The 20,870-nt window shown below is 39.9% G+C and overlaps 1 protein-coding gene across 6 annotated transcripts in view; it reads right to left on the bottom strand.

Annotated features, from left to right (window-relative positions):
• The window catches only part of PDE7B (phosphodiesterase 7B), a gene marked incomplete at its 5' end in the record, with an annotated part of 337,157 nt that overhangs the window by 10,894 nt on the left and 305,393 nt on the right, over window positions 1–20,870 (bottom strand). For all 6 annotated transcript variants that reach the window (XR_014297604.1, XR_014297605.1, XM_082668856.1 and 3 more), the window contains 3 exons: window positions 3,406–3,502; window positions 5,457–5,601; window positions 10,914–11,005. Coding sequence is in view for 4 of the 6 variants with exons in the window: in XM_082668856.1 (XP_082524982.1) it covers window positions 3,406–3,502; window positions 5,457–5,601; window positions 10,914–11,005 (334 nt within the window). The remainder of the gene's footprint in view (window positions 1–3,405; window positions 3,503–5,456; window positions 5,602–10,913; window positions 11,006–20,870) is intronic.

Below are 20,870 nucleotides of genomic sequence, written 5' to 3'. Positions count from 1 at the left end.
TACAATATTATATTCATTTTAGGTATACAACACAGTGATTCAATATTTTTATAGATTATACTCCATTTAAAGTTATTATAAAATATTGGCTATATTCCCTGTGCTGTACATTACATCCTTGTACCTTTTTAAAAAAATTTAATATTTATCTTTATTTTATTGTTTTTTTTGGCTGCACGGCATGTGGGATCTTGGTTCCCTGACCAGGGATCAAACCTGCGCCCCCTGCAGTGGAAGCACGGAGTCTTAACCACTGGACCACCAGGGAAGTCCCACATCCTTGTACCTTATTTATTTTATACCTAGAAGTTTGTACCTCTTAATCCCCTATCCCTATCTTGCCCCTCCCCCTTCCCTCTCCCTGCTAGTAGCCTCTAGTTTGTTCTCTGTATCTGTGAGTCTGTTTCTGTTTTGTTATATTCATTCATTTGTTTTATTTTTTAGATTCTAGAGATAAGTGAAAACATACAGTATTTGTCTCTCTCTGTCTGACTTATTTCAGTAAGAATAACACCCTCCAGGTCTATCCATGTTGTTGCAAATGGCAAAATTTCATTCTTTTTTATGGCTGAGTAGTATTCCATTGTACACGTACACCACATTTTCTTTATCTGGTTTCTTTATAACTCATTCCGGTTTTTTGCTTGTTAGCTAGTTTCTTTCGTATTTCTTCTGCTTCAGTTATACATGTTGCCCTAATTGTACTTTCTAAGATGACTCCCATTGCCATGTTCTCTGCTTTTAGCATGGTGTACAGGGGCCTCAACAGATCCTCATATTCTCACCTTCTATGGGATCAAGCTGGTCTACGAGGCAGGGGGATGGTCTGCAGTGCTTCTGTCCATTTCTGCTCCTCTCTGTCTAGACCACTGGGACTGTCTGCAATGATGGAAATGTTCTCTGCACTGCCCACTATAGTAGCCCCTTGAAATCAGATCAAGAAAACTGAGGAACTAAATTTTCCATTTTATTTAACCTAATTAATGTAAATTTAACTAGCTACATGTGCCTCATGTTTATCCTATTGGAAAGTGCAGTCACTACACATCCTTGAATACCCAGCTCAGATTCTGCCATCCTCAGCACTAGGTCTTCTCCTGTGACCTCGACCATAATTGGTCTTCCAATTGGATCATTTAGTCATTCACTTATTTCAACATATATTTACAAAGCACTGCACATTTCAGACACTTTGTTAATCAATGTAGAGAATACAAAGAGGAAGATTGGAGTTTCTCTCCTCCAGGAACTCTACTGGTTAGTATTTTGAGCTTATGAAACATTAACTATAATTCTTTGCCTCCTTCATGACACCCCCAGTGGGTCTTTGCACATAGGAAAATCACAGCTTTGCTGAGGATTAGACAAGGCTGGAAGCAGATGTTCGATGAAAACTTCTGGGAATCTTGGTTCATTGAGAAATACCAATCTGCAGTTACAATAGGACAGAAATTCTACTTTTTTAAGGCACTGAGGGGACGAGGGTGAATGATGTTTCAATCCTATGTCTGTTGTGAGAATTTAACACTGTCTTCCTAATTCATGGGATCTCATCTTCCTTTCCCCTTCTGTCCCTGACCTTGATTTTAGGGTTTTTCCTTTGCTCAACATCACAAATCATTAAAGATACTTTGGCTGGGACTGTTAGCAGTCTGCGGAAGCCCAAATCCTAAACTGAAAGCCAGAAGAAGATTAGTCAAAGTGATACAAATGGTGCTTTACAGAATTTCTAAAAAAATAATTCAGTATGGAGGACAAGAAGTTTGGATAACCCGAGAGTCTGGTCTTCCCTTAAATAAGCTGAACTTCTGCTAGACCATAAGACTATTTAATAAAAAGGACCCGACATACCCTCTGAATTCTCCTTTCTCTGCTAGGAAACATGCCACAGCAAAGTGTTTGAAAGCTCACCTTTAGTGATCAGAGTTACAAATATTCTAGGTTGTTCTATCTTATGATGCTGCACATGCAGATTATTATGAGGACAAGTTTTTGCCAAGACGTCTTACAGATTACCTTTATTGGTAGATCCCACTGATGCCACTTAGTTAACAACTTCCACTCACCAGCTCTGTGGGCCTTACCATCTGCCCAGGGGACATGGTCCAGGCCCCAAACTGCTCATAATCCAAATAGGGCTCAAGATAAGCAAATGAAAGGGTTAAACTCCAATCAGTGCCAACAAGAACGCATGACTGAGTCAAAACCAAGAGGGACAGAGTAGAATCATTGCTTGATCAAGGATGAAGATCCCAGCCCTTTTCTCACTATGCTATTTCCATATTTTCTGTATCTTATAGTAAAGAAAGTATTTATCTTATCTAACCTGAAACCTCCTTGCTCTAAGTTCATCATATTTCCTTTTGTTTTTCTCTCAGTGGAGATTTTATATCATGGGCAAGTAGAACTGGCCTTTTGTTTTCTAACCACTCACACTCATTTGAAGTGAAAGTACACAGAGAGGGAGCTCCATGAGTGCTTTTACTCAAAGGAAAGAGATGCGGAGCACAGCCTGCTGGTCCCACGTGAACCCTATCCGTCTGCTTTGTCTTCTGTCTTTGGGACCATCTCAGTGTCACTGACACATCTTTCTACGGAGGCTTCTCCAAAAGGCTCACTGTTGCTACTTGACCTCCCCACAGAACTGGTATGTGGGACACTTCAGGCTTTATTTGTTCTCAGCCTCTCAGACCTGATCCTGTCACTAACATCAGGGCACTGTTGTGCCTGAAAAAACATCCCGAGCACTGAAACCGGGCCTGAAGAAACAAGCTGTGTTTAAAGGCCAAGATCCCACCCAACATCAAGATCCTGCTGTTAATTCACTGCTTTACTTCTGAATGAGGTTAATCTCTTAAAATTTATACCCTAACTTGGGGCCACTTGTCTTTTCACTGTATATATTTGAGAGGACGAACACTGGCCAGCTGTGCTCTATTTCATTATTCACTTTATTTAAGAAAGTGAGGGAAAGGAATACAAAAAAAGTCTAAGTCCTTCTGTCAGAGTGGAAGACATTGATCCCAAATGGCATTTAGCCTTTAGGCTGTGCTCAGCTCATAAAAATGAAGGTCAGAGTAAAAATCAAACAGTCCTGCACATTCTTATATCCACAGAGAAAAACCATTAACAAATTATATATATATATATCCCCCTTTTGCTCATTTTTACTGTACCTCATTACTACCTGTTTCCATGGTAAATCAGTGTTATTTATTAATATTTTCAAATTATTTCCAGAAAAGGGCTGGATGGTTCGCAAGAGGGTTAAAAGAGAAAGGCTGGGATAATATGAGTTGATGAAAGAACAAATGTCATGATAGATGATCCATTCCCTGTTTTCTTAGGATAAATGCCTGAAAGGAGAAGGGGCAATGAAAAGTCAGCTGTCGGGTCACTACTAACCTTGCCTGTAGAATTCTTCACAGACCCTTTCACTCCATTGCTTGCTCATCTCCCAGATTCTACAAGGATTGCAAATGTCAGCACACTTCAAGGCAATCTGAGAAATGACAGGGCAGGGAGAGAGGGTCAGAGGATGATCTTTGAGCAGCAAATGCACCCCAAGCCCAAGGGGCCATCAGACCTGCCAGTCGGCCTCATGGTACCAGTCCTGTATTTATAGAGGCTTCCCTGACGTGCCCCTTCAGGAAAACAGCACTTATTCATCACAGCACAAAACCTTCATTCAGAACTCCCACTTTATAGCAGTGAGAAGGAGAGAAGAGCCATCGTCCAAGGACACGGAGCTACCTGGAGGAGACTTGGGACAGGCAGGCCAAGGAAAGCCGTGGCCTGTTCCTGCTGCTCCACTCCTTGTGGGCAGGGAGGCCGCAGCCAGGCTCAAGTGAGATCACTGGGACCTCACTCACTCTCACAGTGGCCACACTGACCGAGTCCATACATTAAATTATTTGTGTTTGCATTTATATGTCCGTGTCTGTGTGAACAAGCTCAGACTGCCAGCCAGGGAGCTGAGTCATATCAAGCCTAGGAGTGTTTGGTTTGCAGAGATAAATCTGGGCCTTCTTGGCTTTGCCCACGCTGTTCTGCATCTGGGATACCAGCTTTTGTCAGAGATGCTGACCCTAGGAGGGTTTCCTTGGATTTCCAGAGAAATAAGTTCTCCCCCTTAACTACCAGCTGCAAAGAGCCCACTGCGCAGATGGGCTTCTGGTGGCATGCCCGTCCATCAGCAAGGTCTGTTGGTTTGGACCGAGTTCTTTGGGATCATAGAACTGCTAGCAGTGCTGGGGTCTGGGAGAGCCTGGATCATATTAAGTTGCAAACCTGGTTGGTTCTTTATTTCCTGGTGAATGGGGACACCAGTACATGTTGGAGTAGGTCAGGGGCAGAAGTCCTCTCCAGGTTCCGCCCTTGAGGGATTCATGTGTGTTAGCAAGCTTTCCTTTTGAAATGCAAGTGTCCAGGCCAAATCTTTCAGCTAGTCACAACTAGGCTTGAGTCTCTAAAATCAGGCGTCTGTGGCACTCAGGGACGAGAAGACTAGTTTGGGAAGAAAGATGGAGGGAGATACAGTTTTACAGCTGGGAGGAGGGTATTTCCTTAAAAGGATGGAGCAGTTGGACAGCTTCCGAAGGCAGCCTGAAGGCATGGAAGGGAAGAAACAGTATGGTTCAGTCTCCCACGTGCAGGTCCACGTCCGTGGTTAAAGCTGGCCTATCTAGATGCATCCAGGATTCACCCATTCAGTCTTTTGTGCCAAAAGGAAAGAAGGAAAATGAGAGAAAATGGAAGATCAAGCAAAAGGCTCTGGTTTGGATACAGCAGGTCAGACTTCTGCTTCCAAGGTCCACTTCCCATCTTGTTCTTTCTTAACTTTCACAAATGGCTTTTTGCCATGGAAGGAAGCAGAAAGGGTTGGGCTTGATATGATTCAATGCATTCAATTAAACTTAAAATCATTTATTTATTGGTGCCTAAAAATGGTAAGACTAGGTAAACACGTCTGAGCCTCAGATGAAAATATGAGTTAAGGTAGTAAAAGGAAGGAAAGCGGGGTTTAATTAAATAGGCTTTAGGTAGAGGAAGGATACTTGTTTTTCAATTTTCGTTAGTACTGTAGTTAACATAATATACTTTTGTATTAAAGAAACAGTTTTCTACATTGCACAGGTGTGATAGTGATCAGCTCTATATCAAGGCACAAAATGTGGTAGATTCTTACTGCATGCAACTACACAACTACGTTGTGGTGAAGCAGTTACCAAACAAGGAAAAATGAGATATTATCAACTTACTGACGTGAAACCCAGATTTTACTTGCTTGGAAACCACTTAAAAATTTCATGTCTCAAAGTTTTTAATAAAGTAGGTCACTGCTCTAGCTTATACCATGGGAGATCTTTCTTCTCAGATGCATTAAAATGATGGATCGTGTCCTTAAGTGTTATACCCAGTGAGGGTAATGACTTCTTTTTGTTGTTGTTGTTTACCTGAAGCATAAAGTGCCTGTCGTGTACATCCTCCAGGCTTAAGTCTTTATTGTGGAGGTGAGCTTTCAATCTGGTCAAAAATTCATTCTGTCTGTTGATGTCTGTTGCCAAGATCAAGGAGCCCAGCTGCTGTTCAATATTCTGTCTGCATCCACAAGAATGAAAGAGAAAACACACACACAAAGCAAATTCCTTTGAGGAGGGTGATGGATTCTGTCATCATCAGGTGGCTTGTACTCTCATTTCTGCCTCTGATTCTGTTTATTACACAGAATCCCAGTCCTTGCAGCCCGAGGGTGATTCTTTCACCCACCATCGTTTCTGTCCTTGGATGGGATGTATGTCAAGGACTGGACAGAGAGATTGAAACCATGGGTGAACAGAGTTGTGGCAGTTTATACATTCCCATGGTTCCTATGGGTGGGAAGATCGAAAGCCAACGAGAAATGTATGCTTTAAGGAGGACCCAGAAAGACTCACAGAATCACAGGCATTTGAATTGTGCTTTTTATAGAGTTCAAACCAACTCAAACTTTAAGATTTGCATGGGGAGAGAAATGGGCATGATAATAGTAACAGTAATGAAGACAATAATAGCGACTGATTCTGTGGAATGGAAAGACCCATCAAGGGAACAAAACTGATAGGTTGGAAAGAGATACTGGAACTTAAAAAAAAATCACAGTTGATTAAGGCACCATTCAAAAGCAGTGGTCAAGCAATATATTGGTCAACAGATGGTATATGGAAAAATGGGATATTTTGGAAAGCTAAAACAAATCAGAGCTTATCCTCACATATGGAAAGTAATCAGTGGGAGGACTATCCGTACCTATTTTTAAAATTCACCTTTAAAAATGAAGTATACTTAAGTAGAGAGCATAGAGTACACATATACAATTTAATGAATAAATATCAAATAAACATCTTACAATCACCATCCAGGTCAAGATCGTTGCCTGCCAGTACCCCAGAAGGTCCTCATTGTGTCTCTCATCCAACCCCACCTCCCCTCAACCCCTTAAGTAACCACTCTCTTGACCTTTGTTTTAATAATTTCCTTGCTACTTATAACAATTTTACCACCTGTGTATGCATGTTTAAATAATACGGTTTAACTTTAACTGCTTTTGCACGTTATGTGATAAGTTATCAGTTTGTGACTTGCTTCTTTAGCCTAACATACTTTTTTTGTTGTTGTTTTTTTTTGCGGTACGCGGGCCTCTCACTGTTGTGGCTTCTCCCGTTGCGGAGCAAAGGCTCCGGACGCGCAGGCTCAGCGGCCATGGCTCACGGGCCCAGCCGCTCCGCGGCATGTGGGATCTTCCCGGACCGGGGCACGAACCCACGTCCCCTGCATCGGCAGGCGGACTTTCAACCACTGCGCCACCAGGGAAGCCCATAGCCTAACATATTTTTGAAAGTCACCTAAGTTGATGTGTGAGCTGTCGTTCATCCATTTTCTTGATTATATTGTATCCTATTGTAGGACTATACTTCAATGTATTTATCTGTTCTACTTTTGATGGTAACTTGAGTAGTTTCTAGCTTTTGACTACTATGGAAAAAATGACACAATAAACACCCTCATGTACCTCCAGTTACACATGTGCAAAGTTTCTCTAGGGACTATATCCAGGAATAAAATTATTGGATCAGAGATGTTCATCTTCAATTTCTTAGATATTGCTGATTATTTCCAAAACAGTTGTATAAATTTACACTCCAAACAGTAATAGATGAGGTTCTCATTGCTTTATAGTCTTACACTTTACTTTTTTTTTGCCCATTTGCCAATGTCACGCAACTCATTATAATCTTAATATGAATTTCCTTGATAACTAATGAGGTTGGACATATTTCATGTGTTTATTGGCCATTTCTATTTTTTTGGTGAAGTTTCTATTCTAGTCATTACCTACTATTCTATAGGGTGGTTTCTGTTTTGTTTATTGCTTCTAAGAGTTTTTAATATATTTTCAATAATGGTCTTTTGTCACTTATGTGTTGCAAATATCTTCTCTCACTCTGTGGCTGGTCTTTCTGTTTTCTTTATGATGTCTTTTGATGAAAGGAAGTCTTAATTTTTAATATAGCTTAACCTAAAAATATTTTTATTTAGGTTAATATTTTTCTCCTATTTAAGAAATCCTTCCTACCTCTGATGAAAATATTCCCTACATTATATTCTAAAAGCTTTATAGTTTCATCATTAACATTTTTGTTTTTAAGCCACATACACATCTTTAATCTACTCCTGGACATTAGAAATAATCTCAGAAAACAGGCAATTCACAAAAGAACTTTAAAATGTTCCCAAAATATGAAAAGATATTAAATATTCTTAGTGTAACAAAAAATATTAAAAGAGCTATGTGATACTATTTCCCACACTTTTATTGGCATGGATTAAAAGCAACTGCTAAATAATATGATGAATTAATGAATGATTGTGATACTTAATGCTGTTGATGATATGGGGAAATCTTCCTTCTTATTCTCTGTTAGCCAGAGTATAAACTGGTGCAGTGTTCCTGAGGGTAATTCAGGAATTAGTGTTAAAAGCAATAAATATAAATAATTTGACCAACAGTTCATCTACAAATTTACTATGAACATGTTAGTAAAGATACAGTTAGTAAAGATATATGTTATGAGAATGTTTATCCTATTGTTTAAAATAATGAAACATTCTAGGGAGAAAAATATCACAAGAATTCATAAACAGGAGATTGGTTAAATGAACCATGTTACAAGCATACTATGCAATTATTTCATATGATGATGTATAGCTATATTTGTTGACATGGAAAAATACCATGTTTTATTGTTATGTTTAAAAACAGGATACAAAGTATGTAAGACATGATCTCTATGGTCATAGAGAAGAATTTGGAAAGACATATAGGAGAATTATGAATGATTTTCACTTAAAAAATAATTTTCAATATTGTATGAATTCTTTAAAAATACGAATATTTATTAAATTTATAACCAGGAAACATAACTATTTTAGTTAGGTGAAATATTTCATGAACCAGGTTAAAAGGCAAACTAAAAGCTTCAAATAATATTTACAACATATAACAAATGGTTACTGTAGTTAAAATACAAAAACTTCTTACAAATGAATAACAACACTCATAAGAAAATAAGAAAAGATCAAACGCAAAATTTTGTTCTCTAAAGAAATAACAGTGGCCAGTAAATACATGAAAAATTTTTAGTCTCATTTGTTATCAATGAATCTCTCTCTCTCCTTCTTTCTTTCTCTCTCTCTCTGTCAAATCTGCAAATATTTTAAAAAGGTAATAGAGATAAAACTCAATTTTGGTGACAGTACATTGGTAGATTTTCTCATAATCTACCAGTGGGAATACAGATAGATGCAGCTTTTTGGAAAAGCAATTTGATAGTATACAACAAGAACCTTAAAAATTCACACTTTTCTTTCTGCAATAACTCCTAACCACAAACAGTTTCTGAGAAAATAGAATATCGTAGTTTGGGATAAAAATATATGTTTAAGGATGCTTGTTAAGCATTATTTGTAATGACATAAATTTGGAAATCATCTAAATTCCCAACAATAGGCAATAGTCAATACAATTTGATGCAATGGAATGCAGTACTTTATTTTAGCAGCAGGTTTAATGATATGGAAAAAGACCTTTACAGTAAATGAAAAATAGCAGGACGTACACTGTATGAGATAACTTCCCTATTTCTTTAAAATATAGTTGTACTGAAAACAAGACTAAAAGGAAACAAACCAGCCAGGTTAACATTTGCTATTCCTGGACTGCCGGATTACCAGTAATCTCATTTTTCTTCTTCCTATTAGGTTGAATCATATGAAACTGCCAATATTCTACTGTTCTGGGCTCAAAAACAGCAACTTCATATTGTGCAAACTAATACTTTTCTGATTTTTTCCTTAGTATGTATGGTTAACCTGTCTTTCAGAATCAGAAAAATGATTTGAAGGCATTTACATGAGGATAGGATACTCACTATGAGTAGGATGACTGTAAATTTCATTATAAAGTCCTTTCACGTATATTATTGCATAACAGTTTTTCTTCTAGCAAAAGCAACTTATAACACTATGTTCCACAAAAACATATAAAATATAGTATTTTTATTTGGAATCCATAGGGATGAGTAGAAGTATCTTAGGAAATGAATATTAATTGAGCAACGAGCAGGATTAAGGAGGGCGTTACAGGGACAAATCTGGTCCCAGGTTCCTCCTCCCTTTTTCCTGTTGTTTTATTCCTTCCTGTCTCCTTCTCCTTCCTTCCCTTCTTCTCTCTTTCTTTGGCTTCCTTACCATTCACCTCTTCCTTCCTCCTCCTTCTTACTTGATTTTTTGCTCTAGTTTTTAGTTCTTTTTGCACTTAATTCTTTCGATCTTTGCAATGTATTGTTTTAGTAAGAGGCACGAGTTTTTATTCCATGTGTGAGGATTGGTTTTATTTGGTTTCGGGGGTAAAATGTTATCAGAATTGAAGTTCCTTCCACAAATTCCACTTTCTTCTGGGTGCTAGGGAACAGCATGAGATAGAATCAGCATGCCAGGGGTAAACGTGCGAGCCCAGAGCATCCTGCCTGCTTTACCGAGAGACACCACGTGGTCCTTGACCTTAAGTTTTGTGCCCTTCAGAAACATGGTACAGGGATCTATTTACTTTTTCCCTCCTAGCTACCCTGGGTTCTGTGCATTTGAATTAAACAGATAGGAATTAGCGGTGACCTTGGAAGACAGTGCAGCAGCTAAATTAAGGCCAATATGGTACAGCAGCTAAACTGAGGCCAGGTGGAAATGAGGCCATGGTCTTGGATTTAGTAGGACTCGACCTAAATACCCGGGCTAACAAACAGTGGACCAGGAAACTAGTATTTCCCTTTCTGTTTAAAATGCAAGAGACATAGGTAAATTCCTGGTGAAAAAAATTGCTGGGACCAATTCAGTTACTTAACAAAAGACATTTTAGAAAAGAATTCCTGACTTCTCCTTTTGCTAAGACTGGCAATAACAAAACACGCTTTATTGAACTAGGCTTCAATCTAGCTTGGGAACTCCTGTGTTCCTTCTTGATAAATATTTATTATTTGGATCTACACAGGAGGACAATTTTGCTAACATAAAAGACAGGAATTTGGCAAAGCACAGCGTTGATGCCGAAGAGTGTGAAAGCTGAGAGCTGTTTATTATCTCTTTTCCTGACGTTAGGTCCTACACTCTCCAGGCCCTTTCAGAGTTCACAGAGGGATTCTGGTTTCTGGGTTGCTGTAACTGACACCGCATCTCCTCTGATAGGCAACCAAGGCAGCACGGGCCGGAAGCACAGCGGGCTGGCTCCCTGCCATTAACCCTGGCGGTCTCAAGCCCAAGAGAAAGCGGCTTATCTCTAATGTGTGGACATCGGTATGTTTCATCTCTACGTCACTTACGTCATTTCCTTTGGCAAGTGAGCCAGAAGTCTTGATTCTCGAAGCATGCCGATCGTAGATCGCCAGTGGTGATTCTCCAGCACAGACATATTCTAGAAAGAAAGAAAATTAAAACTATAAATGGGGGAGAAGCCAGATACCGATCTCTCTCACTGAACACAGCTCCGTGGAGGCCAGTATTTTCCCTCTGGCCAGTTGGTACCTGATGACATAGAGGCAGAGCAGAAATACAAAATAAAACAACCGCAGGCCTATTCTCAAGGCTATAATAATAGTGTGTGTGTGGGTCAAGGCCCCGCTGACCTTCCACCAGAGGGCTGAATGCGGGTCTATTTCTAGCAGCCGCAGTCCTGTCTCTGTCTGGTTTTGAAAGCGCATTCAGGTAACAGTGTAGAAGAAAGAAAGTGAGGCAGTAACAGTAGGTAGTAATGGATACCGTAGGGCTATGTGCATAATATAATCCCAAATCACACTACTCAGCGGAACAGAGGCAGGCCTCACCACCTCTGGTGTGATATGTGCCCCAGTCAATGCAGTCTTGTTTTGGTGGCTTTGTGGTGATTTATTATCGTGGACACTAAAGTCTGAGAACCACTGTCAGTAATCTTCGTGATCAGTATATCGGCACTTAGCCCATTAGGTCTGGGTTTGAATCTACAGTTGCTTCCTTGTTCAACTATCTTGATATTTCTTCCTTTGTGGAAACCTCTACTACATCCAATCTCTCCTTTGACCTTAAGTATGCTGCCTGTCTGAACATTAGCTAACCATTTAAATAATGAATATTTCTTACAACCTATTGTGTTTTGTTCTATATTAGCAAACATTATGGCCTTACCACTGACTTCATTTACAGAGAATAGAACTCTTCTAGTCCCCAAGAAATCTTTTCCCTTTATTTTCTTATTTATTTATTCATTCTCCATTTTGTTTCAAGAGGTGTTATAAACTTACAAAAAATATGGGAAGATAGCATTTATTAAAAGTGAGGCTAAATTGTCAAGGCATGGAAGCAACCTAAGTTTCCATCAACAGATGAATGGACAAAGAAGATGTGGTGTATATACATACATATATATGTGGTGTGTATATATATATACACACACACACACACACACAATGGAATACTACTCAGCCACAGAAAATAATGAAATTGTGCCATTTTCAGCAACATGGATGGACTTGGAGGGCACTATGCTAAGTGAAATTAGTCAGACAGAGAAAGACAAGGACAGAGATATCACTTATATGTGGAATCTAAAAAAAAAATACAACAAACTGGTGAATAAAACGAAAAAGAAACAGACTCACAGATGTAGAGAATAAACTAGTGGTTACCAATGGGGAGAGGGAAGCGGGGAGGGGAAATGTAAGGGAAAGGGATTAAGAGGTACAAACTGTTATGTCTAAAATAAGCTACAAGATATATTGTACAGCACAGGGAATATAGCCAAAATTTTGTAACTGGCTATACTGGAGTATAACCTTTAAAAACTGTGAATCACTATAGTGTACACCTGTAACATACAATATTGTATATCAACTATACTTAAGTTGAAAGAAGTAGGGGGCAATTGTGTGATTCTGCTTATATGAGGTACCTGAAATAGTCAGATTCAGATTCATGGAGACAGAAACAATGGAAGTTCCCAGGGGAGCTGAGTGAGTAGGGAGTTATTGGGTTGGCCAAAAGGTTCGTTCGGGTTGTTCCACACCATCTTCCGGACAAACCCGAACGAATATTTTGGCCAACACAACATTGTTTTGTGGGTACAGAGTTTCCGCTTTGCAAGATGAATTCTACAGCTTGATTGGGATGATGATTGCACAACATTGCGAATGTACTTAGTACACTGAATTGTACACTGAAAAAGGGTTAAGATGGTAAATTTTATATTATGTGTATTTTGCCACAATTAAAAAAAAGTGAGGGGGGCTTCCCTGGTGGAGCAGTGGTTGAGAGTCTGCCTGCCGATGCAGGGGACACGGGTTCGTGCCCCGGTCCGGGAAGATCCCACATGCCGCGGAGCGGCTGGGCCCGTGAGCCATGGCCGCTGAGCCTGCGCGTCCGGAGCCTGTGCTCCGCAACGGGAGAGGCAACAACAGTGAGAGGCCCACGTACCACAAAAAAATAAAAAAAAAAAAAAAGTGAGGGGAAAGAAGGAAGGAAAATAATATGGAGACTGATGGAGCCAGGACAGACACTGAAAACTACTCCATCATTATGCAACCCCACTTTTCTTGCCACTATATCTGTGCCATCCGTGTAATGCTCAACTTCTTCAGCAAATGGGAAAAGAGAATCCCCCAGGAGTGACACAATCTAGGGTCTATTAGGAAAAAACAAGTTCAAGAAAACTGCAACTATTCTTGGTTGTAAAACCAGGTCATGATTTCTCCCCAGGACTTTGTAGAATGAGTTTCACGAGGTGGAGTCTTATTCCAACTCTCTGTACAGGCTGCTCTATTGCCATTCATTTCTCTTTGCCAAGGAGTCATTATTCCTTATGCACCACTTGACCAGGTTTGAACCTGTGATGAGATTTTGTTACTTTTATCAACCAGTCTATTATCTCCTTTTGGGCATGAGCTACACACAGCAAAAGACAATGTTTATGAGAAATAACATACTAGACTAATTTGTTTTGATTGTAAAGATTTATGAGAGCAGAGAGTAATAGGTTAGTGTGATGTAACAGATGTTCTATCCCTGCTGTGACATTTAATTCAGTCACTCATGAGCATTCACTTGCAAGACTAATTCAAGTGGATGTGACATGAGTGCCCTCACGTGAGTTTTTCAAGGGGCCAGAAAACTGTAACAAGACCTAATGATAAATGACGCCATATCCCTGTTGAGTGGAACAAAAGCGTCTGGAGAATTGTCTTAAGCATTGTTATTTATGCCAGCCTGACTTAACATCTTCATTAATAATCTTCCTGAAGACAGAATAAACAGATACTTGGGAAATTTGCTGGTGAAACCATATTTGGAGGTTAGCACCAGAAAAATGGGAGGAAATGGAGGGGGCCTGGACGCTGGCACAGAATAAAAGAAAATAGCATACATATTACAAACACAACCTTTCATGGAGCTGTCATTATAAATAAAGTATGTTTTGGCCAGAATTGTGTTGGAGGTAGGGGTACTCCACTGGATGCAGAAGAAGAAAATAAGAGAAGTTTAGGGAGGGGGGATTAACATTTCTGAAGCACCCACTGTGTGCCAGGCCCTTTACATGATCCCATTGAATTCTCACATAACTGTCTACTGTTTTAATCATTAACTCACAGCAAATGAAACCCCAGGTTTCTCTGACAGGCCACATAGCTTAGTCAGTAACTGAGAAAGGCCTTCAACCCAGGTCTGCCAGGCGTCAAGACCTAAGCTTTGCACACCTCCACTTGCTGTCTCCTAAGAATTACCTCTGTTCACCCACATCCAAGCATTCAGAGGCCTGACATTTATAAACTGATGAATGCCTACAGTTATACTTAATTTTCCCCTAAGTCATCTATAGTTGCTGCTTTAAAAGTCAATGGTTGATTGTTTTAGTTAGATGTTAGTTTCTAAATCCACACTGGAATCTTTGCACATACCTCCAAATTTGGTGTCACTTCAAAAAATCTTGTAGTTTGAGTGTGTTATGAGTTGAGGAGATTTAGATTGTCTTGGGGGAGAATTCATCCTTCAGCCACTCTCGACCCTCACATCTGAACAGTCTCTGAGTTGTGTTGGTTCTTCCATCATGGCGTCTCTTATACCCATCCCTTCCTTTCACTGAAGTGACCGTATTTTAGTGCTTTATTATCCTTAATTATCCTTCCTTCTATTCATCCTCCCTACAACTTCCAGAATGTGACTTGTTTATTTGACAAAATTTTTTACCATCTCCCTAATCATTGGTTGAAATATAAACTAATATTTTTTTGAACACCTCCTAATATGCCAGGTGCCATGGCAGGCACTGGGGGTCTAAAGGTGAATAAGACAAAATTGCGGCCCTCAAGGAGCTCACCTAACTTCATTATGATTGTGCCATCTGCCTTCTTCCATGCCCTGCTCCAAACTCTACCTTGGTGTCCTATCAGATAAATTAAGCTTAACTCCTTAGCTCGGCATTCAGTGCTCCCTAAAAATTGTCCCAACTATCATTCTGTTCCTATATGTTTGAGATAATTGAATACCTTTACCTTTCCTTTCCTACAAAGGTCTTATAGTCCAAATAAATGACACCATATTAATAAAACTATAACTTATTATTTACATTATTAAATTATTAATACATGAAAATGTCCTTTCCTTTTGCCACTTTCATGCCTTTCAAGGTAGTTTATGTTCCTCAAACTCCTCTATGTTTCCTTATCAAACTAAAACCTGTCTTCCAAAGTCCAATGCAAACACTCCATCCACAAAGCCACCTGCAATGAGTCCAGTTAGAGGCGAACTTGCTCTCCTCTGAGTCCTATAGCTCTTCTTCTCGGCATTCCTCAAGTCCTGAGGCCAGTTGGTCTCAGTCCCGTTGATGTGTGTGACAGTTGTGTATGTACTTCCTGTTCTTCTTACTAGATTATAAACTGTATGTGAGCAGGAACCCTGCCTCGTTCCTTTTGTATCCACTCAACTGTGTGCCTTGCACAGAGAAAGTGCTTTCTATTAATTTGCTAAGTATATAACTGAACAAATTACTTGATTTCATTCAGCAAACATATTGGACACTTACTATGTTCCAGGCACTGTAATATGTGCTTGGAATATATCAGTGAACAAAAGAGACAGAGAACTAGAGGTAGCAGGGATAGAGAGAGATAGATAATAAACAATAAGCACAAGAAATACTTTGGGGGAAAAAAGTATAGCATCCAGAAGATAGCAAATGCATGGAAAGAAGGAAAAGTAGAGCAGAATAATGGGGATTTGAGAGTCTTTGGAGGGGTGGGATGGGGAAGGTAAAGTAGTCAGGTTAAGAGGTGAGATGAGAGCGAAGACTTGAAGGTAGGAGGGAGCTCACCATGCTGATGAGGGAAGACTGTTCCAGAGAAAACAGCTGAAGTAAAGGCCCCCAAAGGGGAGCAAACAGCTGTGAGGTCCACGTGCAGCGAGGGAAGAGAAGTATCGGTACAAGGAGTTAGAGAGGTAATTCGATACCAGATCATGTGAGGTCTTCCGGCCATTGTAAGGATTCTGATATTTACTCTGAGAGAAATAAGGATCCACTGCAGAAGTTTGGGAGGAATGAAATTATATGGCTTAACCGTAAGTAAGATCACTTTGGTTGCTATGCTGAAAATAGACTTTGGTAGGGGATAAGGGTAGAAATAGGTGTAGAAGGTGGGGGGAGAGGGCAGTTATCCAGGCAAAAGCTGATAAAGGCTTGGACGAGGAAAGTGGAGGTGGTGAGATGGTTGATTTCTGGATCTGCTAGGATGGCTCAGTGTTTAGAGGAGTCTCATCATTGTCCAGAATAAAGATAACATTTCCGAGTCTCCTTTACAGCTAAGTGGAATCATCAGGCTAAATTCTGACCTATTAAGTGTAAGCAGAAATGTTGTGTGGGATTTTAAGGAAAGTTGTTTAAAGGGAACTGTTTCATCTGGGAGAGGCTTCTTTTGCTTTATCCCTTCCTTCCCTCTCACTGTCTGGAATGCAGCAGGAATGGCTAGAGCTCCAGCAGCTAGCTGGGCAATGAGGACAAGTGTCATACCCCAGTGATAGCAGATTGAAGAACTGAAAGGATCTTGGGTCACTCATTCTTAATTTTGTGAAGCCACCACGCCTGCCCTGGACTGCCAGTATCCAAACTTCTTTTATAAAGGATAGAAACAAACTTCTACCCTTGTTTAAGTCACTAACACACCACATTATTTAAAGTTGCTTTATTATCTTCCATATCATCCCAAAAGAGTTGATAAAAAGACCTTTTCAATGTCTTAATCTAGAATAATGCTTGGTTTTTGCATAAGAATCTTAATAAAGAATTTTATAACTAAAAAAGAGTGAGGTGAAATCACCTTAGTAAAGTCTGAAACGCACGCGTGGGCTCACGCGCATCTGCGCGAGGGCGCACACACACAAACACACACTTCTTATTTCTGAGATCAAACATTGCCACCTACTAGGAAAGACTTTCCTGGTTCTCCAAACAGAACTGACAGCTCCCTCTTCTAGCTCCCCATTCCCAACCCAAGCTTCTATCCTACTGTCCAAAACACCTTCTAACAACTTTGTTCACTGGCCTTGCTCCTACATATAAGTAATTTTCACATGTTTTGTTCATTTACTCTTAAAATAGTCTTGAAAAATTATGGTCTCCCTATGCTTTTAAAAATTGATATCTAAAATCACAAATTTCTATGGTAACAAAAGATGTAATAATGTCTTGCATTTTTGTGAATATTGGTGTTTTAATATAAAATCATTATATAACTCTTTTATGCATTAAATGTATCTAAGGGAATCAAAATACCAATGGCATTTAATACCTATTAATCACATGTTTAAGAAAACACATGAATAATTTATTTTTTAAGTCAAAAATTTTAAATTGATTTTTTCCCTCTAGAACTTACATTTCCATTCTATTTCCCCATAGAATTTTATTTTAATGCAATATATTTTGATGTGTGAAATTCTTTCATCATCACCCTATCATATCTCTCTGAAACAAAAATAAGTATTGATATATAAATTGAATCTTTAATTTAACAAATTTACTTGACATCAGGCTCTAAGTAGTAAATATTTTTCCAGCTTGGGTTTACAATGCAATTGCTATTGGTAACTAATTGACGAAAATACACGTATACTGCAAATTTGGAAAACATTATGCTTAAGAATAAAAATGTTTTGGGACTTCCCTGGTGGCGCAGTGGTTAAGAATCTGCCTGCCAATGCAGGAGACACGGGTTCAAGCCCAGGTCTGGGAAGATCCCACATGGCGCAGAGCAACTAAGCCCGTGTGCCACAACTACTGAGCCTGAGCTCTAGAGCCCGCGCACCACAACTACTGAAGCCCATGTGCCTAGAACCCGTGCTCCACAAGAGAAGCCATCGTAATGCACACCGCAACGAACAGTAGTCAGAAATAAATAAATAAATAAATAAAAAGAATAAAAATGTTCTGACAATGCATTTATTCATGAGATGGCTGGGAGCATTATAGTACCTCAGTTATAGGAGATTTCCTTGAATATTTTCAGTTGTTCCTTTGGTATTTTTTCACACTGGGGCAATATACAATATTAGTGCAATTGGAGCAAGATGCAATACGCAGAATGGATAAGAGATATGTCTTTCTTTTGTACGGTGGGAACAGGGTAACTGTGAAAGAGGAGTGGAAAGTAGAACTGGCTTGACTGTCCTGCAAGCACATTCCAGGTGGTTCAGTTTGAGGAGCTGAAAATGAATTCTGTTAGCACTATTCATGCCTGTGTACTCCTGGGAAAGTCTTCGCGTATCCCCACGGGCACACATGCCTGGTTTGAAGCTGCTGCCATACACGATTGCCATTGAGAACAAGGAGCATATCTTATTCATCTTTGTGCACCAGTATGTGGCACAGTGCCATCTAAATAAATATTTGTTGAATGGATACTAAGCCATTAACCTCCAAACCCCCAAAGTTCCGTAACTGCAAAAGTTTAAGTAATTGTATAAGTACCAGAGTCCTGTTAATTTTTTAGTCAATAGCTGATAAAAGCCAGACTTGGAATCTCCTGCTGTGAAATCCTTAGACTCAGGTAAAAGTCAAAGAGCTTTTACAATTATTATAGCAATGGGCTCTCTCACTATTCGCTCACAGATGACCAGGATCAGGTAGACGACTCCAGAAATAACATATATCAGATAGCATTTGTCAATTGCAAGGTAAACAAATAGGAAGATCATTATGAAGAATTTTCCACGATGCTTCTCAGTCTTCATGGCGTACTCTTGATGTAGGGAAGTAATAATGCAATAATTAGCACAAGTACCTACTAAGTGGACAGTACGGGGATGTGCTTTCTCGTCTGTGTGCTGCTGTCTCTCAGATTTCCCCTCTGGGTCCCTGTGTGTGCTCACTGTGGCCAATATTCCTCATTTTTCAGTGTTCCTCAGGTTCTGTCTTTCTTGCTGCATGGGTCCAAACTGTGCGTCCATCCGTCTCTCCATCCATCTATCCATCCACTTACTCATCCAGCAAACGTCCCGCCACCCAACGAATATTCACTAAACGTGAGGGCTGTGCCAGAGGCTGAGGATACAGCAGCGGACGAGGTAGATGCCTAGACGCTTGCAGGCGACGGGGGATATGGACGTCTAATCAGGAAATGGCAGTTTAGAGAGGTAAACGCCGTGATAGGGGAAGTAAGAGAGGGCTGTGAAATCATATAGCAGGGGCACGGAAGATGGATTTTTAAAGAAAAAGAAGGCTTTCAGGAGGAAGATCTGTCCAAGTTGGGATCAAAAGGACGAGTAAGTTAGAGAGGAGTCCGGGAATGCAGGCAGTACAGAAACTATAGCACTGCCATGGTTACATTTCATTAAAACAGGCGGAAGGAAGAAGAGCACGTGTGTGAAGACCTGGAGCATGAGGGACACTTTATACCTTCCCTCCCTGTTTTATTTATTTTTTAATCATTAGAAATGATCACTTTCAAACATACTACATATTTCACTTATTTTCTGATTCCCCTAGTAGAAAGCAGGGATTTCTATTTGTTTTGTTTTATCTTCTGTACTGCCAGCACTTGGCACATATGTCGGCTCTGGGATTCTGAAAGCGGTTCAGACTGGATGATGCATAGAGCCTGGGAGAGTAACGGTGGGAAGTGGAACTGGAAAGCGTAGTGAGGGTCAGATCATAACGAGGCTTGTAAACTGGGTTAGGATATTTGGACTTAACCCCGAGGGCAATGGGATTTTAAGCGGGCATCTAAGTGTCACAGCTGAGTTTCAGGAAACTCATTCTGGCTGCACAGTGGCGGAAGGGTTGGAGACAGGCAAGGCTGAGTGTAGATGACAGGATGAAAGATGATGGTGCCCTGCTCTAGGGGAGGATCTGGCATGAGCAGGCTGGGAGGTACTGGTATTTCATAGGCAATGGCCAAATTATCTTTGTCTTTCTTAAGAGGGAGGTGGCTCTGCTCCTACAGACTCACTGGCTTTCACAGCAGCTCAAAGACCAATATCAGCAAAAGGTAGATTGAAAAAAAGGAGATGCTCATCAGAAATGCTCATGGAGATCTGAACATAGGATGAGATGAGATTGCTTTAATAGCCATTTGAATCTCAGCACTGTTTTGGAATCCCACAGTAGGTACAACATCCCTCTACTTTCAGAAGCAGCAGCTCAGCAATCTCACATCATTCCAATGAGAATGTGTTCTAGTGTCACAAACTCTTCATACCTGTAGTTTTATTAGTAAGAATAATCTTCACTGTAAAGTTGAGAGAGTAAGCATCCACCTTTGTGGCAACAAAACCTACCAGAATTTATTTTGAACAAAATAAAACTCTTCAAATTGCTACTGCAAAACCTTTATTTCCCCTTTTATCTGAATAATCAAGTATTTTCCACCCTAAGAAGAAAACAATCTCTTTGTTCTAGAATAACAACACATCTGGCATTTAATAAACCACCAACACAGGTTTTCAAGTTAAACCGAGAGTCTCTTTGTCAAAGAGAATCTGGCAGAGCAGATTTGCTATCATACAGAGCAGCTTTAAACTGTTGTTGTTGTTTTCTCCTATTTACTGGACACTTTCTTTGATTAAAATACTTAGAATGACGTTGATAAACTGAGTCTGGTGTACAACAAGACTCAGAGTCAATTATACCTTTTAAACCAGTGGAGGCAGGAAGAAAAACAACAACAGGAACATAGTCTGTGTTTTCATTTTTAATTGCTCACGAAACCGGGAGGCGAGACTCCAGAAGATAATGAAGTCACTGAGTTCTTCCCTAACAAGCCCAG

This window comes from Grampus griseus (genome assembly GCF_964374135.1).
Source record: "Grampus griseus genome assembly, chromosome: 13".
In the NCBI taxonomy this organism is placed as follows: Eukaryota; Metazoa; Chordata; class Mammalia; order Artiodactyla; family Delphinidae; genus Grampus; species Grampus griseus.
The sequence above is the reverse complement of the archived record's forward strand: the minus strand, read 5'-3'. Positions and strand labels throughout refer to the sequence as shown.